Source organism: Puma concolor, chromosome E4 (assembly GCF_028749965.1).
Source record: "Puma concolor isolate L17-30 chromosome E4, mPumCon1.1.hap2, whole genome shotgun sequence".
Lineage (NCBI taxonomy): Eukaryota > Metazoa > Chordata > Mammalia > Carnivora > Felidae > Puma > Puma concolor.
In genome coordinates this window covers 69461656-69484179 of record NC_141683.1, presented here as the reverse complement: position 1 = coordinate 69484179, position 22524 = coordinate 69461656, and the positions used below count along the sequence as shown (strand labels likewise).

The 22524-nt window shown below is 48.5% G+C and overlaps 1 protein-coding gene across 4 annotated transcripts in view; it reads right to left on the bottom strand.

The window, feature by feature from the left end:
- The window catches only part of NVL (nuclear VCP like), a 92251-nt gene that overhangs the window by 36804 nt on the left and 32923 nt on the right, over positions 1–22524 (bottom strand). For 3 of the 4 annotated variants that reach the window (XM_086693913.1, XM_086693912.1, XM_025926285.2), the window contains 4 exons: positions 22254–22358; positions 17562–17624; positions 11956–12075; positions 8055–8154 (listed from right to left, as the gene is read on the bottom strand). In XM_086693913.1, the coding sequence (XP_086550039.1) occupies positions 8055–8154; positions 11956–12075; positions 17562–17624; positions 22254–22358 (388 nt within the window). The remainder of the gene's footprint in view (positions 1–8054; positions 8155–11955; positions 12076–17561; positions 17625–22253; positions 22359–22524) is intronic. The other variant, XM_086693911.1, reaches the window with a different exon arrangement.

Sequence of the window (22524 nt, the reverse complement as noted above, 5' to 3'; positions counted from 1 at the left end):
TTGCATGTGATTAAAAATCTATCAATTGGACTTTACCAAAATTTAAAACTTTTGTTCTTCAAATTACACCAGCGAGAAAGTGAAAAGACAGCCATAGGCTGGGAGAAAATACATGCAAATCATACACCTGGCTGTGGATTTGTATCTGGAATTAGTCATTCTTTAAAAAGAATTTTTTTTTAAAAATATTTGTTTATTGTTGAGGGAGAGAGAGACCGAGCACGAGTCGGGAAGGGGCAGAGAGAGAGAGACACACACACAGAATCGGAAGCAGGCTCCAGGCTCTAGGCTCTCAGCTGTCAGCACAGAGCCCAACTCGGGGCTGGAACTCACAAACCGTGAGACCATGACCTGAGCCGGAGTCGGCCCCTTAACCGACTGAGCCACCCTGGCGCCCCTAGAATTAATCATTCTTACTGCTCAATGACAAGGCATGACCCAACTAAAAAAAAATGGGTGAAGGATTCAAACAGGTATTTCTCGAAAGAAGACACTACAGTACCTCACACCCACTGGAATGGCTGTAATCAACTAGAAAGGTTGTAACAAGTGTTGAGGGTGTGGAGAAATCCGAACTCCCACACTCGGCTTTGTTATAATTATCGGCAGGAACAGAAAACGCTGGGCCTCTCTGGAAAAGTCTGGCTGCTTCCTGAAGTGTTAAACACAGAGTCACCATGTGGCCCACAGACCCCACTCCTAGGTATCTACCTCCTGAGAAATTATGATATACGGCCACACGAAACCTTGTACGCGGAGGTTCACAACAGCCCTAAAGTGGACACGACCCAAATGTCCATCAGCTGGAGAATGGGTGAAACGTTGTACGTCCACACGACAGAACGTCATCCAGCAGTACGAGGAACGGAGTACTGACACCGCCACACGGATGCGCCTTGAACACAGGACGTCGAGCGGGAGAGGGCACACCCCGCAGCCCACATGTGTGACTCCACTTACACACAGAAGCGGAGGCCTAGGGAGACAGTGCTGCAGGTGGGGACGGATGGGGAGGGGCAGCTAACACGCACAGATCCTCTTGAGGGTGACAGAAATGTTCTCAAATCAGGCTGTTGGGATGGCTGCACAAGTCTGTTAATATCCTCAAGACCACTGAATCGTGTACTTAAAATGGGTAAAATTTATGGCATATTATAGATCTCAATAAAGCCATTTTCTCAGAGACTTAGAAACTGGACTAACAAGACCATCAATACTATGTCTATGAAAATTACCGCAAGATCAGACGACCTTCACGGAACAGGAGTAGGTCTCTTCTTACAATTCACAAAACAAATACTGAGTTTTATTATTTACGGTTCCTGAGAATCAGCAGAAATGATGCCAGGGCCTAGGTTACTTTTACAAGGGAAGCATTGTGCCAAAGGGCGAGATACACAGGTCGGAACACGGCACCAACTCAAAGAGAATTTAACAACGATCCAGGGCCATTCAGACTGGACACAAAAGGGAAGGTTTTACTTGGAACTTTAAGTGGCTGAATATCTTACTGTGTGTAATGGAATAAATCTCTTCTTTGTTGCCACCCATCGAGTCGCCTGACAAAAAACTACTAAGGGCTTATTACAATGGATAGAGACTCTGAACTAGGAACTTTCTCTCAAACATAAAACCGCAGACCTAATCCTTGTCCAGAAGTTTACACTTCTGTGTGTCATAATTTACAGATTTAATTTTTCAACAGAGCTGCACAGAGAGCAGAAACTCCTTCTGGATCCCGTGTTGCTACTGTAGGAAACAGACCCCCGCTGAGCAGTAGAGACCCTACCCGGTTGGTGTGGCTATCTGGGTATACCTGTCTGCAGGAGTGTTTTTAACCAGCGGCACAGAGGATTCAGCGGGAACAGACAGTTCCTCTCTGAGAACGTCCTTTACAGGAGCCGGTACCAGAAGGAGGAACGTGTGCATGTGCGCAGGAGATGACAATCAGGGCATCGGTGGTCTTAGTGGACTTTGTCCAGGGACCTTCGTCTCCTGGGGCTGAGCACAGGGAAGCGGATTATTTCCGGGACAGGGGGTGGACTCTGGTGTGCCACACATCACACAAGGGACATCACAGGTCTTGAGAGCAGCGAGGTGGGGGGGGGGGGGGGCGGGATGGGGACAGAACAATTCTTTCCCTTGTTTTGTAGAAAGCAGCACCTCACAAGTTAGGGGGAAAAGTGATGACAGAAATGGAAAATAGGAGAGGGGCGTCTGGGGGGCTCAGCTGGCTTAACCATCCAACTCTTCATTTCGGCTCAGGTCATGATCTTGCCATCTGTGTGATCGAGCCCCTCTTCAGGTTCTGTGCTGGCAGCATGAAGCCTGCTTGGGATTCTCTCCGCCCCTTGCCCGCTCACGCTTTCCCTCTCTAAATGAATAACCTTAAAAAAAGAGAAAAAAAGTCTTCCAAGCAGAGGGAAGTGACGCCCTACCTGTACTGTTAGGACATTCACACGAAAGCAGGTTTGTGTCCAGAAACCATGAGGGCTGGGGGTGCCTGGGTGGCTCAATCAGTTAAGCGTCTGACTTTGGCTTAAGTCTTGATCTCACGGTTTGTCAGTTCGAGCCCTGCGTCGGGCTCTGTGCTGACAGCTCGGAGCCTGGAGCCTGCTTTGGATTCTGTGTCTCCCACTCTCTCTCAAAAATAAACATTAAAAAAAAAAATAGGAAAAGAAAGAGAGAAAGAGAGAAAGAAAGAAGGAAGGAAGGAGGGAAGGAAGGAAGGAAGGGAGAAACCACGCAGGCTGGCATGAAGTGGCCCAATTTACAGGTATTGAAAGAAAAGAGTTCTGTCAACCCAGAACTCCATATAGGCTTCAAGAAAGAAAGAACCGGAAATCAAGGCATTCTTGGATAAATGAAAACCAAGAAAATTCGCCACAAGCTAAACACACCTAAAAGAACAACTAAAGGGAGTTTCTGAAACAAAAAGGAATGTCAGAAAAAAATTAAGAACATCAGAAAAGAAAAATCGATGGGAAGAGCAAAAATTTGGAAATACAACAAAGCCTCCTTTTCCACCTAAGTTTTAAAATTTTATTTGACAGGGGGCGCCTGGGGGGCTCAGTCAGTTAGGCGACTGACTTTGGTTTCGGCTCAGGTCGTGACCTCACGGGTCATCAACTCCAGCCCTACATCGGGCTCTGCATTAACAGCTCGGAGCCTGCTTGGGATTCTCTCTCTCCCGCTCTCTCTCTGCCCCTCCCCCCACTCACACTGTCTCTGTCTCTCTCAAAATAAATAAATAAATAAACTTCGAAAAAATTTCATTCCACAGCTGAGGCAAAAATAAGAACGCTGTCTGAGGAGGTTCTGAGACAGTGGAGAAGGGACACGGAGGACAGTCCCGAATGGGGCTGGTGCAGGAACTCCAAGGCAGGCAGTGCATGTACTCCTTGCTGGAACTGGCAAAAGAAATGCTGACATCAGTGAACAGTGAGAAGCTACGTGTATGCAGTTCTACAACCGCCTCATCCACAAAAACCACTCTACAAAGAGATACACTCAAAAGTAACAGGTAAATCAAAATGGAATTCTAAGAAATGTTCAAGTGACCCACACGAAGGCAGAGAGAGAGAGAGAGAGAGAGAGGGAGGGAGGGAGAGAGGGGGAGAGACACACAGAGAGAGAGAGAGAGAGAGAGAGAGAGAGAGGGGAAAAGCACGTGCACGTAAGCAGAGGAGGGGCAAAGAGAGAGAGAATCCCAAGCGGGCTCCTCGATCCCATGACTCCAGGATCATGACCCAAGCCAAAATCGAGAGTCGGACCCTCAACTGACTGAGCCACCCAGACGTCCCTCAGTCTGTACTTTCTGAGTAAGTTCTTGTTTCCAAATTCCTGAATTCAGGGAAACACCCAGCAGGCAAAGCATCCCCAGAGGGAACCGAAACTACCCCTTGAAGCAACAGGGACTGTCCTGCACCAGCAAGACCCCACCCACGACTGACCCCAAGACGATGACCAACCTTTCAGTGCCCACCAACTTTGTCCCACACTTTCCTTTCTGAACCTGGACCTTTGTTCAGCACTTTGGAGACAGTCTTTTGGGATGCTAGCCTCCCATCTCCCTGATGGGGTTTTGGAGTGGTGGTGGGGGTTCCGAGCTGATGGCCAAGTAAGAATTCTTGAAGACGTCTTTGGTACCAAAAGGGTGATTTTAGTAAAGCATGGGGACAGGACCCATGGGGAGGAAGAGCTGCACTGGGGTAGTGCAGGTGACAGCTTCTATACTGTGGAGTTGGGGCAGCCCAGGGGAAGTTTCCAGTAGGACTTCCGTACGCTAAGGAAGACTCAAGGATACTGGAGACCTAGCTCTTGTCAAGCTAAGATTGTTTTTCCCTCCAGCAGAGTATTATCACTAAGACAGTAGGGAGTTCCTGGAGATTAGGCTATTGATAAAATTGCCTTTTCCTTGTAATATTACCGAGATATTTATAAACTGATGGAGACTCTATCAGTCAACCGTGTGTCTTCTATCCTGTCCCCAGTCCTTGGGCAGCCAGGAGGGCCTGAGGAACGTCACACACATCCTACCCAGGCGGGCGGCTTGGGGGTGTCGGCCTGCCCCGTGCTCCCTCCTCATCCCTGGTGTTGGCCTCGCGGAAATAAATTCCTTTCCTCTGTCAGCAGGACTCCTTCCTCTGCCTTCGATTTTGTGCGTTGCCAGCGGCAGCAGCTGGTGTGTCTGGGCCCCACCAGCCAGGTGCTCTCGCCCCTTACGCCCTGGGTACCTGTGCTCACATAGCACCTCTGCAACAGCCTTCCTGGACCATCATCCCTAAGTCAGCCCGCACCACCCCCCCCCCCCCGCCCTCGCCCCCGCCAAGTCATTCTCTACCCTCTTAGCCAGTCTGTCTCTTATGTACCCAAGTTCCCCAGCCCCAAATCACAGTACACACAAAGCATTTTTCCAAACTCTTAGCCTTTGAATTCCCAAAGCCAAGGAGGACCAGGCACACGGTAAAAACTCCATAAATATTTGATGAGCAGAAGAGAAGCTGTGCTGAGAAATTAAAGAGCCTTACGCTGACCTGGTGGGTCTTCAACACCAAACGGAAAGGTGGAGCTACACCTTGTGCGATCACAGAGCGCGTCAGGAAAGAAACCTGTGTGCAAAGAGTCAGAGCGACCACAGGTGTTCACGCCCTGCGTCCCTGCCCCGGAACCTCAGCCTCCCCACTGCTGTCCCCCGGGCGCTGCCTCTAGCAGGAATGGCAGCCTCCACCCTCGTCTCCTGGAACCCTGTGGTCACGTGAGAACGAGGATGCGGGATCCTGCCAGCGGGAGCCCATGCCACCAGGAGAGGCCTGGAGAAGGGACGCTCCGTGAGGAGGGGACAGAGATGCCGGAGCGTCACCGCGGAGATGGTCCTCTGGCCCTGCCACTCCAGCTGATGGCACTGGGATCGGAGACGAACCTCTGGACAAGCCCTTCCGGAGTCCCCGACCCACAAAATTGTGGGTCAGAGCAAAAATGGTGATTTGAAGCCACTGAGTATGGTGGTAGTTTGTCATGTGGCCAAAGCCATCAGGTGGGAAGAGATTTCTGGAAGCGGGGAGAAAACAAGTCACAAACAGAATGTTGCAGGACAGCGCACTAGGGAAGAGAACCACCACAGGCACGCCCATGGGTGACACGGGTGACCCACAGGGCCGCTCTTGGATTTCTGCAGGCAGCAAGGCAGCGAGATCTCTTCCGCGGATAAGGGGGCGGGGGAGGGGCAGAGCAGAGGAAACAGGTTCAGGGACACCGGAAGGGACAAGACACAGGTGCCCACCGTGTTCCTGTCTCCCTCACCATGGCTAAAGTCAGCACAGGCTACTGTACTCAGCCCAGGCTTTCGCAGCTAAGAATCCGGAGAGCTGCCGAGAATTCAGAGAATTCAGAGGTGAACAGAGACCGGGAAAGGACACGCACCTGCACTGTTTGAGGCGAGGATTCACGTAAAACCCAGGGACACGGGGGGACCTGTTACATTCTAGTCCACAGAGACTAAGCTAAAGATATGTGTTTACGATCACCAAACACGAAAACGGCGAGTGCCAGGTGAAGACAGGAAGGCTTATCGCAGACTACGGTGTCTTCTCGAAATCTCTCAGAAAAACTCTGCGTCTACCAGAAAGCGCAGGGTGTGATTCTGCACAGAGATCTGTGAGGTTTTCCAGATTCCCCCGGGGACAGCTGTGAGTGTAGGACCTCGGGACCGCCGCCCTGGCTGCCACCAAACGTGCTCTTGGCAGAGGCAGTAGTTACTGAACAGCTCCTTGCCACACGCCGTGGGAGACACACTGCCCTTTACGACCATCCTGCCAACTGGATTCTACTGCATTATCCTGGAAGTAACGTGTGCCCAGAGCGGAGGTGGTGTAACCAAGAAGCTTTCTGCTCTTTGTCCCCGGTTCCTGTCAGAAAGCTTCAAACAGCCTTGCCATTCCCCAGGGACGGGAGTTTTTGCTACGCTAATGACCAACCCAAGGTCGGCCCGAGATAGTAACTTCAGGGCGGGCCAGTTGTCAGAAAGACCAAGCCCGCGGTTGGAGGGTAGAAGTGGGAACCACAGCTCTGGGGAGACAGGTTCAAGTGCGCGGCCATCGACCAACAGCGACTGAGGCATACAACCGCAAGGGAAGCTCTGGGCGGCAGAGCTTGGGAGCGTCCTGCTGACGAGCACACCGCTCTCCCAGGCTGGCGTGTGCCCTGGCTCCAAAGGGAGAGGGCCCCCAACGTCTGCACTGCCCCCCACACCTGGCCGCGTGTGCATCCTTTACAACAAACAGCAACTCAAGTACAGTGAGCCTTGAACAGCGTGGGCGTCAGGGGCACCGACTGCCCCCTTCCCCCAGCCCCGCGCGCTCAAAAGTCTTGTGTAACTAACTTCTGATTCCCCAAAACGCTACTAGTGGCTACTGTTGACTGGAAGCCTTACCGGTAACATAAAAATTAACACACGTCATGCACGCTCTCTGTGTCATACGCTGTATTCTTACCATAAAGTACAGCAGAGAACAAAAACATTACGGGGGCCATAAGGAAAATACGTTTATAGGACTGCACCATGTTCACGAGAAAAAGCCGCGTGTAAGTGGACCCACGTAATTCAAACCTGTGCTGTTTAAGGGTCAACTGTATGGTGCTTTCCTGCATTCCTTTAACTGTCGTGGCGAATTACTGAACCTGAGGGTTCACCTGTAGCTGGCCGGTCAGCAGCGCGAGGGTCCTGGTGGCAGCCTCGCAGGCTCTGACACCAGCTCCGTGTGATCGGTGTCACACGGGTGACACAGGTGCTCGGCCGGTGTCACACGGGTGGGGGTGGAAACAGAACCGGTAAGAGAACAAGAGTTGTAGCCAGGACTCAAACCCAGGTCCGCTGGATTCCAGAGACGGTACTTTACTGCCGTCAAAGTACAAACCTTCATATATTTCACGGAGGTTTTACCTTTCAAAGTAACTTACAAGACCCGAAAGACAAATTCTGTGAGCTTGACGGTGGCAGACAGTTAACACCAGTGTCCACGCAGGGTGGCTACGACACAGCGGCTCATGAGGACCGCAGAGTAGTTAGCACAGGAAGAGACTCTGGGACCCTCAGTAAGAGCCGGGTGCTGACGTTATGAGCCTTTTCTAAGCCCCTCGGCTCCGATGAAGCTCGTAACAACTTTAAGTAATAGTTACCGCAGGGATGGTGACGTGGTCCCGGTATAAAACCTTGTGACTCTATCTTCAACCTTCACATGCAGTGAAGAGCCTGGTCCTTGTTTCCTATAAGCTTGGGAGAAACCGCAGGACACAAATTCTGATAACATCTGTGTGGTCAAAAGCGGACACTGGGTTTTCTGCCAACGAGACAACCTTCCGAGGACCAACACAGAAAAATCCCCCAAATCTAAGCAATAAAAGTCTTTTTTACTATCGCTCGCATAAAAGCTTCCTAAGGTTTTATTTCAACTTATGAGCCAACAAGGGATTTCCTAAACTTAACCCTCCTCTAGTGGCATGAATGTAAATCCCGGTGTCGTGGAGCGCTGACAGTCATGGGGAGCACCCCCTACCTGGCCGGTTGGTGGCCGCCATGATAAAAACCTGCTGCCGCGCTTCCAGCCCGTCCATCTCGGTGAGCAGCTGGTTCACCACGCGCACGCTCGCCCCCGTCTGAAAGGGAATGAACACACCTCCATCAGTTTCCAATAAAAAGAAAACCGCATCGTCATTCTTTTCCATACAAAGTAACGTACTAGCTAACTTCAAGAAAGCTTCTGGCAAGAGGTAACGGCGATTATTTTCTCAGTGGTCGCTACATCCCGGCACTGTGCAACACAGGGGCAGGAAGTCCCCGGAATCGTGTTATCCACTGTTCCACGAGGAAGCTGAGGCTCGGAGAGGCCACGTGTCCAGGCCTCACAGCCAGACAAGGGCAGGCCTGGCTGATCTAAATCTCGTGCCTCCAAGTTATTCAAAGATCCAATGGCTACGGGGCACCTGGGGGGCTCAGTCAGTTGAGCGTCTGTTGGTTTCGGCTCAAGTCATGGAGCCCTACATTGCGCTCTGCGCTGAGAGCGTGGAGGTTGCTTGGGATTCTCTCTCCCTCCCTCTCCACCCCCCTCCTCGAGCATACATGCATTCTCTCTCAAAATAAATAAACTTAAAAAAAAAAAAGAAAAGAAAAGATCTAATGGCTGTGGGGAATAAGTTTAGGAATTCCCTGAGCTTGCACCATGGGTTAATAAGGCATAAAGAATTAGAAAGTCACAGGGTGAACACACCCAAGTTTGGGTAAACGAGATTAGGTAAACAGGGCAAAGGCCCCCAGTATAGGACAAAGGTATAGGAATAGGAAATCTGAAGATGAAAACATCCAAGATGAAGTAAACAAGATTAGGTATTCAGGGTGGAAATGCCCCCCAACTTAGTACAATAGCTGAAAGCTGCTTTCACAGGAAGGAAGAACCAAAATAGGTGAACAGGTAAACAGGACTTAAGACCACAGCAGGGTGAAGTTGCCCAGAGCGGAGCTAATTAGCAAAACAAAGGTGCCTTGCTGACCCTGAGGTAGCATGCTCCTCTTTCTCCTTTCAGTCCCCTAGGCCAGCTTAGGTAAACAGAGGTGGGGCCTCCTGTCTGCTGTAAACAACCTTCCACACAGCCAGGATTTTGTTTTGCATTGACACAAACCCTAACACAGCATCTCTCCAAAACCCCCTTTCCCCCACGCCCATGAGTTAATGTTCAAGACTCCACTGTCTCTTTGTGCACGTCCAGTCCATCACGCTTGTAAGCCTTCCGATCCAAACAAAAAGGGAGCCAGGACCCTTACTCGGGGCTCTCGTCTCCTCCAGGACATTAGCCTCTCTCGCATTTTCAATCCTGTGTCCCAGTCTCTTGCTGGACAAGAGAGAACTCTACATCCAGAGTCGCAACAGATTTCCTACTGGGCAAATGTAGACTCAGCCTCACGAGAGCCCCTGGGATGTGAGATGTTCCAGATCTTTGGACTGGGACACGAGGCTTCTTCCCAGAGGCACACAAGCAGATCTACGGCAATACCCAAGGGAAAGGGCAGGGCGGTGGTGGACACAGGGGAAGTCACTCTGACACAGAAAGGTTTTAAATGCCCAATGGAAGAAATGAGAAAAGTAGTGCTGTGTGTGTGTGGCGGGGGGGGGGGGGGGGGGGGGGTGGGATTACTGCGTTTCTTCAACACAGAGGTGGTAACAATTTCTCCAGAAAAGAAACGGTGCACGTCACCACTCCTTGAGGACACAAAGCTGATGTCAGGAGATGCACATAGTGACAATCCTGACTCAGAACAGTAAAGCAGCCCCAGACACCAACCAAACACGGTCCTACCTAAACCAGACAAAATCCTCAGAATCAGCACAGGAATGTGAAAGGCAGGTTTTACTATAACAAAATTATAACATTGTACGTAATAAAAAAAATTAAAGGTAAGTGAGAAGACTGGGAAAAACGTGCCAACACACACAATCAGACAATGGATTAATTTCTAGCACACGTAAAAGCTCCTATAAATAAAAAAGAAGTTTTAATAGCAAAAGGATCAAAGTATCTGATCAGGCAATTTCTAGACGATGAAATACAAATTCACTGAAGACAATCAACCTCACTGATAATCAGGGACGTGAATACTAAGATTTAATGTCACGTTTGACAATAAAACTGACGAAAGATTAAAAGATGGGTATTAGCCATTGCTGACAATACTGTTGGCAGGCATACGTATCCGGTATTTTTTTGTGAAAGATGATTTAACGTCAGCTCCAAAACACAGTATGTATAGGTCCACATACATGTGCACAAAAGCATGCGATTAGAGTGTTATTGCAGTTCTGTTTGTAAGAAAAACAATTAGAAACGATGTGAATGTCTAAAACAGAAAATTATTAAAGAAATCCTTCTGTTTCCAGACTGTAGAATATTTATGCAATCGTTTAAAAATTAAGTCATTAAGCACATGGGAAAATCATCAAGATGCATGACCACATGCATGACCATACACGTTTTTAAGTTTATGGAGAAAGTTGTAGAATAACAAATGCTACATACGAAACTGAGCGATAACCTCCAAGGAGAGTAATAGAGGGAAACAGGAAGAAGGACTCTTGATCTACTAACATGCGCAGAACTTAATTTGAGTTCTGTCACAAGCGTGTGTCCATGCATCACTCACGCGCTAAAAAAAGAAATATGTACTCCCATTTTTCTCCCTATTTCTCTCCTTCAGAATCCCCTGCGGGCGAAAACGTCCAAAGAGAAGAACACAGGTACTGGAAAATGGAGACACGTGTTAGTAAACATCCAAGAACGAGCGAGAACCCAGACGTCAGAGCACGGTTCGTGCGGCCACAGACCTCTCTGTGGCAATGGCCGACCAGCCGCAACCCACTCACTGCACCTCTCCAGAGTCAAAATCACCAGCCGTTAACAGGCGGCTGCAAACCAACATAGGGGCCGTTGACAAATGAAGGGTTTATTCAGAACCAAAGACAAGGAGATAAAAAGGAGTCAACTCCAGAGCACAACATGCCTTGACCAGCCGGACAGAAAGGGCAGTGCTTTGCTCTGGATCCCCCACCAGATTCCAGGATCTGCCAGCCGGCGGGGTGACCTGGGAAGGACCTCTGCGTGGCCACTGACCTCACCCCCAGAGATAAGACCAGAAGGATTTTCTGGGATGCTACTGATGACTACCGGATGAGGAAACAGAATCACCGCGACATGAATCACACTCACATTAGTCAAGTTTTGTTCTTGAGACTTTGGAATGTTTCTGGAGATTCTAAGTGAAATGAATTTAATAAATGTTTTACAGCCTAAGGGCACACACAAGATAACTATCCGAAGATGAATCACAAGAGAAACATAATCACTTCCTTAGTCATCGTGTCACAAATGTACCCACTAGACAGTCTTCATACTGGTTTCCAGAAGGCCACGTGCTCTTTACACCAGTGGACTCTGGGACAAGGTCCTTCTGATAACGACTGCTTCCAGGCCCCGGCTGTGCTGACATTCCCGTGACCAGCGACGCTGCAGACTCGTGCAGGCGGAATGCAGTACAGGCCCATTTCCCGTCCTCCCCAGGCACGAACAGTACAATGTCAGAAAGCGCACCGCCTGACCCCATTCTGGGTGTGTGGAACCGCGAGGCACATTTTCTTGGGCCTCGAGAGCCCATTCACCTGATGAGGATCAAGATTACGAGGCGGGCTATTCACAGCCACCATCACTGCAACCCCCAGCTGCTCACCCCTGTGAGTCACAAGTCTGCCACCAAAATGACACAGACAAACGGATACGAGGGCTGATAACAACACAACTGTTACGCCTAGGCCCTCACTCCAAATTACCAGGTTTCTTCACTTAAAGAACCTCAGTGTTCTCAGGAAATGACTTCATAAGAACTTACAAAAGGCTTACGGTGCATATGCCTACCTCTCGGTCCGACCTTCGAGGGCACAGGGCGTCCACTTCGTCGAAGAATATGACACAGGGCGCGGAGTTCTTGGCTCGCTGGAACACCTGTCGTACTGCACGCTCACTCTCACCAACGTACTGAACATACACAGAAATAAAATGCAGAGACTGTTCAACTTTGGGGCTTTGGGCCAAATTACAGTAAAACTAGTTTTAAAAGACATTTAAATATCAGAGTCCACAAAGTACTAGGCTGATCCGCATGGAACTGCTGATATATAACCATTTTTGATGCAGAAACACAGCCAAGTGTATATGGTTCAACTTAATAAAATCAGCTATTATTGAAGCCTATAGATTACCTCGTTTGTAAAACAAAGACAAAGTAAATGTAAGCTCTTCTCTAGGTCAGACACAATCCCATAATTCTACACTGTGATTTCGGAACTAATCTCCTGAGGGGCACCTGGGTGGCTCAGGAGGTTTGAGTGACCAACTGTTGATCTCGGCTCAGGTCATGATCTCAAGGTCTGTGACATCGAGATCCACGTCAGGCTCTGTGCTGACAGCACGGAGTCTGCTTGGGATTCTCTCTCTTTCTCTCTCTCTCTCTTCCCCTCCCCTGCTTGTTCTCTTTCAAAATAAATCAATAAACATTAAAAAAAAAAAAAAGAACTGATCTCCTATGCTGTATGCATATAAAACACCCAGCAGTAATTTTCATTAATCCAATACTACTTTACTGCCATTTCCTGCTCGACCATCATTTCCATGTGGGTCAAGTTGCTAATGAAAGATCTACTTTGTCACTTGGCATCAGAGAAGGCGAAGTGAGCCAGTGAGGCCTCCAACAGGTTTCACTGGACATACCATACCGTAAAATCTAAGTCAAAACATAAAACAGTAAGATCAGTCAAGAAACACAGTAATTCATAACGTCCTATAACATTAGGACAAGTTAATGCAGAGAGCTACACGTAAGAATATGGTCTCACTGTTCATGGGGCCTAAGAGACTGTTCTCGTAAAATTTCAAACTAGTGAACCAAGCATGTTTTTCTCCTGATAAAATTGCTAAATAGGACAGAGTCTGCAAACTGTTTCCAGTGCCGACCCCACCGTCGGTGTTTGTTACGCTCTCGTGACCACATGGCCGTGATAAGTAATGCAGGCAGAAAGCACACGCCATGGATGACAGTGACGGGAGGGTTTTCTGTCTTCTCATCTGTCCTGTCTTTTCTTGGTACTTTTGCTCAAGGTGCTTCCCTTACTTGATGTCTTCCAACCTGCCTCCACTTCTCCTGGTATTCGAGAAGGTCCCCGACTTTCTTCCTATTGCTCTCCCCACACTGCCCTCACAGAGTCTCCTGCTACTGAGACTCCCGGCTGGTCTAGATAGTCCTTGGGAAGCAGAAGTTGTGGCCTTGATCATAACATCTTGTGTGGTATATAAATACAGTAGACTGGCTCAATTTCCTAAAGAATCCAAGTCAGCAAAAATTATATTTGAAATGCTGGACCAAAATAGTAGATATTTTAAAAGAAAAAGTAACAGTGAGCTGGGAGAGGTCAAGTATCAGACAGGGGTCGACGGAAACGATCGACACAGCTGGCAAATGCACTGTGGCTAGAGCAAACCAAATGGCCAAAGGGAAACTTAATTTAGGGGAAGATAAACCTACAATTTCAAAAGGACAGATTAAAAATCAATCTTAACAAAGGTGACAGTGATTAAAAATAAGCAAACAGAAGAAAATCCCACTATCTTGGCCTTTATGAAATATTTCAAATAAGGATCCTATAGCTATCATTTCTAACTTCTTACTTGCCTTTCAGTTTTCAACCGTGATAACCTGGCTTTTGCAAACACCCTTATTGAAAACACCCTCCCTGAAGTCACCAATGACCTTCTAATTGCCAAACCCAAAGCCCTGCTTTCGGTTTCTCGTACGCTGTGGTTACTGACAAGATTGAAGAAACAGCCTCCTGGATGTTCAGGCTCAGAAAGTCTTGGGCGTCCTCCACCCTTACAAGACCAGTCTCCTCCTTCCCCATCCCCAGCAGTGTTTTACTGGGGTCAGGGACCCCACTGTTTGTCCCCAGGGTTTCCAGTGCCACCCCGAATCTCCTGAACTCCGGGCTCACATCCCTGTGTCTGCTGGAAGTCTCTGGACTCCTTGATTCTGAATCACCCTACAGCAAACTCATTATCTAATCCCAAGAAGTTTATCTTCCTCATCAGATCACCTCATCTCTCCCAGTCATTCCAGACTCTGCCACAGACCTCCTCCCCACCTTTCCCTAGGAAACAAGTCAGAACACAATGAGAACAAGGCTCAGTCCTCGGATTGGCAGGAATGGTGTGGATGTGGGACAGCGGGAACCCCCACTCCCCGCTGGTGGAGGCGTAACAGCAACAACCGTCTTGGGGAAAAAGCTGGCAAAACTTTCTCTCTCAGGAGCGAAGATACAGCAATTCTCCTTCGGAGAACATACCCTCGGGGGAAATAGCTCACTGATGAAAGTAAGGATGTATGTATGTAATGTTCGATCTGAACATCAAGAAAGAAAGAAACTGATTTTTTTAGAAGTGTGGTTCTGTTCATTCAGCGGAATGCCACAAGGAAAACTGATGAACTAGAGGTAAACACATCAACAGAGATAAGTATTACTGCGATCTAATGATTTACAAGAAATATACATTTGATCACTCAGATGACTAAATGTACTTCTCAGACATACCTGGTTTTCCCCAAGTTTCTGAAAACTGTCAGAGCCACAAAAGCGAGTGGAGGTCTTGTTAATATGGATTCCACTAGAGGGCGGGGCTGGCTGCCAGGAGGGCCAACCCCATGGTTACAGGGTGGAACTTTCAGTGTCTCCCCCCCCCCCCCCCCCCCACACCTCCAGGCAGGGGAGGGAGCCGGAGACTGAATAGACAAAGGTCAATGACTCAGCCAATCATGGCTCCACAGAAACTTAAGGGCAGTTTTTGGTCCTTCCAGACCTGGGGAACCATGGAGCCAGGCCCCAAGGCCCATGAGACTCCAGGTTGGGACTGTGCCCTATGTACCTCTTCATTTTGCTCTTGATTCTTCTTCTTTATCATGTCCTTCAACAACCTGGTAAATACAAGTGTTTCTGGGAGTTCTGCCAGCTGCTCTGGCAAATTAATCAAAACTGAGGAGGAGCTGGTTGGAGCCTCTAATCTGTAGTCGGTGTGTCAGAAGCACAGGTGACAGCCTGGGGGCCTGTGACTGGTGTATGCCATGGGGGGTGGGGGACACTCCTGTAGGACCGAGTCCTCAGCCTGTGGAATCGGATGTCGTGTCCTGGTAGCATCAGAACTGAGCTGAACTGAGTCGGTTCTCAGACACCCTGCTGGTGTCCAGACTGCTCGAGGTCTTGTGACCACATACTTCCACAAGTTAGTCTGTGCTCCTCCGGGTAAGTGTGCTCCCGTCCCCGTCACCTGCTTCACCGGTCCCTTAAAAATTACTGTCTTAACATCGAGTATCCAATGAGTGTTCAAATTTCCAACTGCCTCATTAAACATTTTTGAAACACGGACAGTAATACTACATGCCGTTTAGGGATAAATATACATATGTAGTAAAAGCAGAAAGTACACAGAACAAAGACCAAATTCAGGATTACGGTAAATTCTGTGGGAGAGAGAACAGGGGACGTGGTTAGGGAAGATCTGCAGGGGCTTCGCTGGGTGACAGATACGTTACTCTTCCTAATTTCTCACGTGCCTGGAACAGATCCTCAGAATGTGAAGCAAGGTTGTGCCCTTGCTTACAGCCTCTGTCGGCTCTGGCATTCCGGAGACAACACCCAGCTCTGGCTGGGGATGAGGGCCCCTCACTGTCAGGCAGAACTGTCCTTCCTGGCTTTCACCCGCAACAATCCTCTCCCTGCAAGGTTCCTAACACCTCCTCTGCCAGGAAGGCAAAAGAAGCACAAGGAAAGTAAAGACGTAGGTAGAAAGCCCGCAGGAAACGCTTAAATACAAATCCTTATTTTAGGAGGAAAGTAACACATACAATAGGAACATATACAAACTGGTAAGGGGGATACACTTAAAAAGCCTTTTGAAACAAACAATACTTTTTTTTTTTTTTTTAAGTATGCTCCGCACTCAGTGTGGGGCTCGAACTCACAACCTTGAGATGAGTCACATTTTCTACTGACTGAATCAGCCAGGAGCCCCCAAACGATACTACTTTTACTTCTTTGTCTGAATGCATTACAGAACGGAACGGTGTTTTTACTTCTCATAAGGACGAAGGGATAATACAATATTCAAAATCTCTAAAATCTGAGATATCATATAAACTGAACGCAGAGAGGAGTTACTGTATAGTATTGTGGCATCTCCCCCCCAGAGTACTCTTACTTTTTGAGACAAGTCGTGTGAGCTACCGGACAATCAGGATGAGGCAAGCACGCTGGGAGTCACGTAGCCCAGGCTCAAACCTCAGCTCTCCTCCCCCAGGGCCACTGGACTTTGGCCAAGGTGTGTGACACCTCCAGACTTGAGTTTCCTCGTTAGCAAATCAGGAATCAGAGGAAACAATAACCCGCATCTCACAGGACTGTCACCGTGAACAAGGCAGGGGTTGGGGGCTGACCACCCACCCTGCTGTTGAAGATCCACGTGTAACTTTTTACTCCCCTAAAACTCAACTTGTGATAGCCTGCTGTTGACCTTGGGAAGCCTTACGACATGAAGTCAACTGACTTTTGTCGGCTGTGTGTTCTATGTATCAAACTGTGAATTCTTACCATCAGGTCAGCTAAAGAGAAGAAAAGATCAGTAGGAAAATCATAAGGAAAATACACTTACAGGACTGTACTTATTGAGAAGTCTCCGTACATAGGTGGGCCTGCACAGCTCAAGCCCGCGTTGTTCAAGGGTCAGCTGTATATGTAGAGTGCTTGACGAATACACGGCACAGAGTATCGCTTTATTTATGTATTTATTTTATTTTTCAGAGTACACACTTTAAAATGTCACCTGGGTGGCTGAGTCAGTTAATCAACTGACTCGATTTTGGCTCACGTCATGATCTTGTGGTTCATGAGTTCAAGGCCCACACTGTGATAGTGCGAATCCTGTCAGGATTCTCTCTCTGCCCCTCCCTGTGCTCTCTCAAAATAAATAAATGATCTTTAAAAAATTTTTAAAAGTAAAATAAAATGTCCACTTTTAAAAAAAGTTTATTTGGGGGGTTGGGGGGCGGGCAGGCAGGGCAGAGAGAGAAGCAGGCTCCACACTGTCAGCACAGAGCCTGACTCGGGGCTCAAACCCACAAACCGTGAGATCATAACCTGAGCCGAAGTCAGATGCTTGACTGAATGAGCCATCCAGGAGCCCCTACAATGTCAACTTTTTGATTATTTCCATTTTGCAGGAGGGAAAATGGAGGCTCAGAGCTGAAGAGACTTAGTTAAGAGAGCACTTAACACACTTCGTACAAGAGAGCAAAGCAATGTCTTCACTCCTGCGCTGGAGACTTCACCAAAACGTCCCGTGTTTCCAGGACGCAGGGACGCTCTGCTCGTAACTGGAGCAGCCGTTACTTCTCATCTACGACCAAGGCTAACGCCACAACTTACCATATTTAGCAATTCGGGGCCCTTGACAGATATAAAGTTCAGTCCGGACTCATTTGCAACTGCCTAGTGAGAAAAAAACCAAGATACAAATCAGAAAAATTTAAACAGTAATTTGTGACAACACAGGACTTTTTGCAGTTTATACTGTTTCTCTCATCAGAGGAAGGAGATGAAAAGGAAAAGGAGAAATGGGTTAAAAGAAAAATCAAAGAAACATCTATAACTTTCTAAGAATCACTCAGACGAGAAACCAGACAGGGTGATGTGGACCATCTGTGTGAAGGTGTTGCTCACACAAACACGCTTACATACACACGTCTGTAGCCCGGCTTGCAGTTCCAGTGAAATCCCAGTCTGTGCAGCAAAGGGTGCCTTACCCAATGAAAACAATCGTTCACTCATAAACCAAAATTCAAAAACCTCAGTATTAGTCTTGGCCACGGGTCAGCGCTCACAGATTACTTTTAGTAACGATTAAACTGCACGGCTCAAAGCCAACACGGTCGTACGTGTAAAAGAACCCGAGAGAGGTCACCTGAGTGCCGAGAAGAAATGTGAATAAGTCACCCAGGATCAGGGAACAGAGTCCCTTCTCTCCCCGGAGCCTGGCCTCGGAGCTCCAGAGCCACACCCGACAGGAAGCTCGGCATCTCCTTCCGGACCTGATGTCTCAAATCCGTCATTTCCAAAGCAGGACGCCTGGATCTGTCCCAGCTCCCTCCACACCCCACGTCCCCAACTCTGACAGCTTTTAGCCCCAGACCCTGGTGGCCCCCTTGACCCTTGTCACATCATCCAATCCGTCTCCAAGTCCCGTCAGCCTGAGGCCAAAATGTCCACGTCCGACGCTTTCTGCTCCTCCGCCACCCACCCCTCACGCAGACCACCTGGATGTGCAAAGAAACCAAACCGAGACTGGACAAGATGACCCTCACCGGTCCCCTTCCACTCTCGCTCTCCTCTACCACTCACCAGAGTCCCCTTGTAAGAACGCCAATCACATCGTCTCCCTAGGACTCACCTTTATCCCTGAATACAACTTGAAATATTTACCACAGCTCACCAGCCTGTAGTCTGGGACACGACAGTTCCACTGGCTTTCTCGGGGTCCCTCCCCGCTTCAGGGCCAAACAGGCGGTCAAGGCCGCTACGCAGCTGGCGCCAAGCACCGCGGCCACCGCTGGCAGAGGGACGCGCGTGGGCTGCCCGCACCACTCAGCTTCCTCCTCCCGGCCACCCAACACCGCGCGTGACGGAGAGTCAGGGCACATCGACTCAAGTGTGACTCCTCCGCATCAGCTTCCAGGCTTCCACGTATCACGTAAGTGAGATTTAACCCACCGTGACCGCCGGCATTTCCTGAAATTGCCGGAGATCTTCCCCGTCTCCTACGTCTCCTACGTGGGACACGGTGACCCTACCGTACGTTTTCTTCCCGGACGTCACCATGAGCCTCACCTGCGGCGTCAGCAGCTGCCTGCGTCCGCGCCAGCGTCCCAGGTGACAGATGACGTTTATTAGTCACCAACCCACAGCGTGCTGGCTCCGGGAATCACACACTTGCACTTTCTGCTGCTCACGGACGTCCTATGTCCTCGCGCATAGGAAACTCACTGCGATGGTGAGTGAACCAAAGCAGGAAGACCAAGCCCAAACCCTCATCTTCTAACCAGGTTCTGTCCAGCACGCGGATCCACAACTTTCCCAAGGTAACATCTCGCTTCTGCCATTCGAGGGCATTTTCTACTATTTCTACTATTCTATTCTCCCAGGCATGAACCTCTTGGAGCATCTGAAGAAAGTGGTGAGCCCTCTCCCTGGAAAAAACACCGCCCGCATCCAGTGGGCTTGAGGCCGACCGGTGGAGTCCCGGGTAAGACTCCCTGCTCCGGACGAGCAAGGTGCCAGAAAGCTGACTGCACAGACAGGTGCCAAATTGCTGACAGTGAGGGGAGGCAGGAGCAGGGACAGGAGGATAATCTGCTCTGGGATCTAACAATATCCATGGATTTCAAATAACCCGTCTCCTTTCTGCCAGGAGCAGGGCTACTCAAAGGCAAATGTAACTCATTAAAAAACAAACGATACAAGGCACCCGGGCCAGGGAACTGCGTCCACCTGGTGAACTGACATGTTCACGTGCAGGACCTTCTTTCGGGCTACATTCTTCCCAAACTGCTGTCAAGAAAACAGAGAACTACCTCTGCCGGTGTTCCCACCCCCCTCACAGCAATGCCTCGCAAGAGTACTGGAAGCGTTAAGCAAGGAAACTCGGTAATATCAGTACAAATAAGTTAGGAAAACTTCATGTATGTATTACACACGTGCACATGAATACATACGTGAGCAAATGGCACTGTGGGTATCTGATTATTTATGGAGCACTCACAAATTATTTGGCTGTTGCAGTACTTCCTAAAAAGTCCTTACTTTTAATTTCCTAAGTTAAGAGTAATTCAAATAATTTAAAAAGTTGACAAAGGCTAAGTAAGTTATAGGTGGAACATCATACAGACATTGAAAACGACAGCTAACACGGGGCGCCTGGGGGGCTCAGTCGGTTGAGCGCTGACTCTTGATTTCGGCTCAGGTCGTGATCTCACAATTCGTGGGATCGAGCCCCATGACGGGCTCAGCATTGGTGGCATGGAGCCTGCTTGGGATTCTCTCTCTCCCCCTCTCTTTCTGCCCCTCCCCCATTCACACTCTCTCTCAAAACAAACTTTTAGAAAATTGTTGAAGCAAAAGGGAGACACATAATTTACAATCCTCTCTCCTCCACCTACTACGAGCCACTGCTTCATTTTGTTGTCAGCCCTTCTCGATGTTCTTCCGTGACGCGGATGTCAAGATAACGTGTACCATAACTTTTACATGAATTCTGACAAATACAAGCTTTTTAAAAGTGCTTTTCTCACACAGCAATATTAAACATCTTCCCATACCAATATATGCACACGTCTGTATTTTCAATGTCTGTGTAGAATTCTATCGTAAAGGTATTCTATACTTTACGGAAATGACCCCCACTGAAACAACACTACATTGAATAGTCCTGTACTTAAATTTTTGTACCTCGACCAGTCATTTTATTAGAACGCACTTCTAAGTAATTTTTTTTTTTTAATTTTTTTTTTCAACGTTTATTTATTTTTGGGACAGAGAGAGACAGAGCATGAACAGGGGAGGGGCAGAGAGATAGAGGGAGACACAGAATCGGAAACAGGCTCCAGGCTCTGAGCCATCAGCCCAGAGCCCGACGCAAGGCTCGAACTCACGGACCGCGAGATCGTGACCTGGCTGAAGTCGGACGCCTAACCGACTGCGCCACCCAGGCGCCCCTAAGTAATTTTTCAATAAAAGGAATGTTTTTAAAGCTTTCGACCTGTTCCACTTGATCAAAATGACCCATTACCAGATCACATCTGCTTCCTTACCAAAGTGCCTTCTAGACCGTCTGTGCGGATTCTACCCTGTCGCCTGAGTGTCTATCTTGCACAAACTGAAGGAGTGACAGCCATTAACATTGCTTTTAACCTTTGACGGTCTGGGAGGCAAAAATGGTTTCTTACGCTTCTTAAGTGGCATTTTAAAAATTACCAGTGGGCTTTAAAGACTATACTTGTTGGCTTTCACTTTCTTTCTTTTAAAGTTTATGTATTTTGAGAGACAACCCAGGAAGGGGAGAAGCAGAGACAGGGAGAGACAGAATCCCAAGCAGGCTCTGCATTGACAGTGCAGAGCCTGATGTGGGGCTCGATCTCACAAAGCTGTGAGATCATGACCTGAGCTAAACCCAAGAGTCAGACACTCAACCAACTGAGCCACCCAGGTGACCCAAAAAAACAATTTTTTAAAATAACAATTGTAGGGGCGCCTGGGTGGCGCAGTCGGTTAAGCATCCGACTTCAGCCAGGTCACGATCTTGCGCTCCGTGAGTTCGAGCCCCGCGTCAGGCTCTGGGCTGATGGCTCAGAGCCTGGAGCCTGTTTCCGATTCTGTGTCTCCCTCTCTCTCTGCCCCTCCCCCGTTCATGCTCTGTCTCTCTCTGTCCCAAAAATAAATAAAAAAAAAAAAGTTGAAAAAAAAAAATAAAATAACAATTGTAGGGAACAGCGAAGAAAACACTTAGGTTATAAATAACTACAGCAAAGCAGGAAACAAGGTCAGCTACTACAACTATGCGATAGTACTCATTAAAAAGCCACAGTTACAGGGAATACGATACTTGCTATATTAAAATTGATGGAGCCATGGCTCATGTAAAAAACTTTTTCTTTCATGGGGGTGTCTGGGTGGTTCAGTCAGTTAAGTGTCTGACTTCGGCTCAGGTCATGATCTCGTGGTTTGTGGGTTTGAGCCCCGAGTCAGGTCTGTGCCGATAGCTCAGAGCCTGGATCCTGCTTGGGATTCTGTGTCTCCCTCCCTCTCTGCCCCTCCCCTGTTTGCACTCTCTCTCTCTATTTATTTAATTTAAATAAAAATTAAAAAATTTTTTTATTTCACAAATGTCCAATGATGTACCTTCTGTAATTAAAATAAAAGCGGGACACATTCCTGAAAACTGTCAGTCTTTCTAAAATGACCTTGTGAGAGAAATTATGTAAAACTAGCCCACTCTAACACGTAGGCTAAATTCCCAGGACCCGACGAGACAGCAGGGGAGAAAACCCGCAGCTGCACTCAGCGCACCTTGGCCAGCAGCGTTTTCCCGCAGCCGGGCGGGCCCGCCAGGAGGACTCCAGCTGGGGTCACCAATCCGAGGGCTCTGAACTGATCGGGGTTACGTACCGGTGCCTGTAAAAAACAACGCCAGAGTTGATCCATTACGAATGTCCATTCACACTGCGCGTCCACGTTCTCTCCAGATGCAAGCTGCCACCGTGACCATGGGGTCCAGAGGTAAGAACAGTGCTGGCAGGGCGCTTACCTCCGCGCCAAGCACGGGGTACGTGGTGATAAA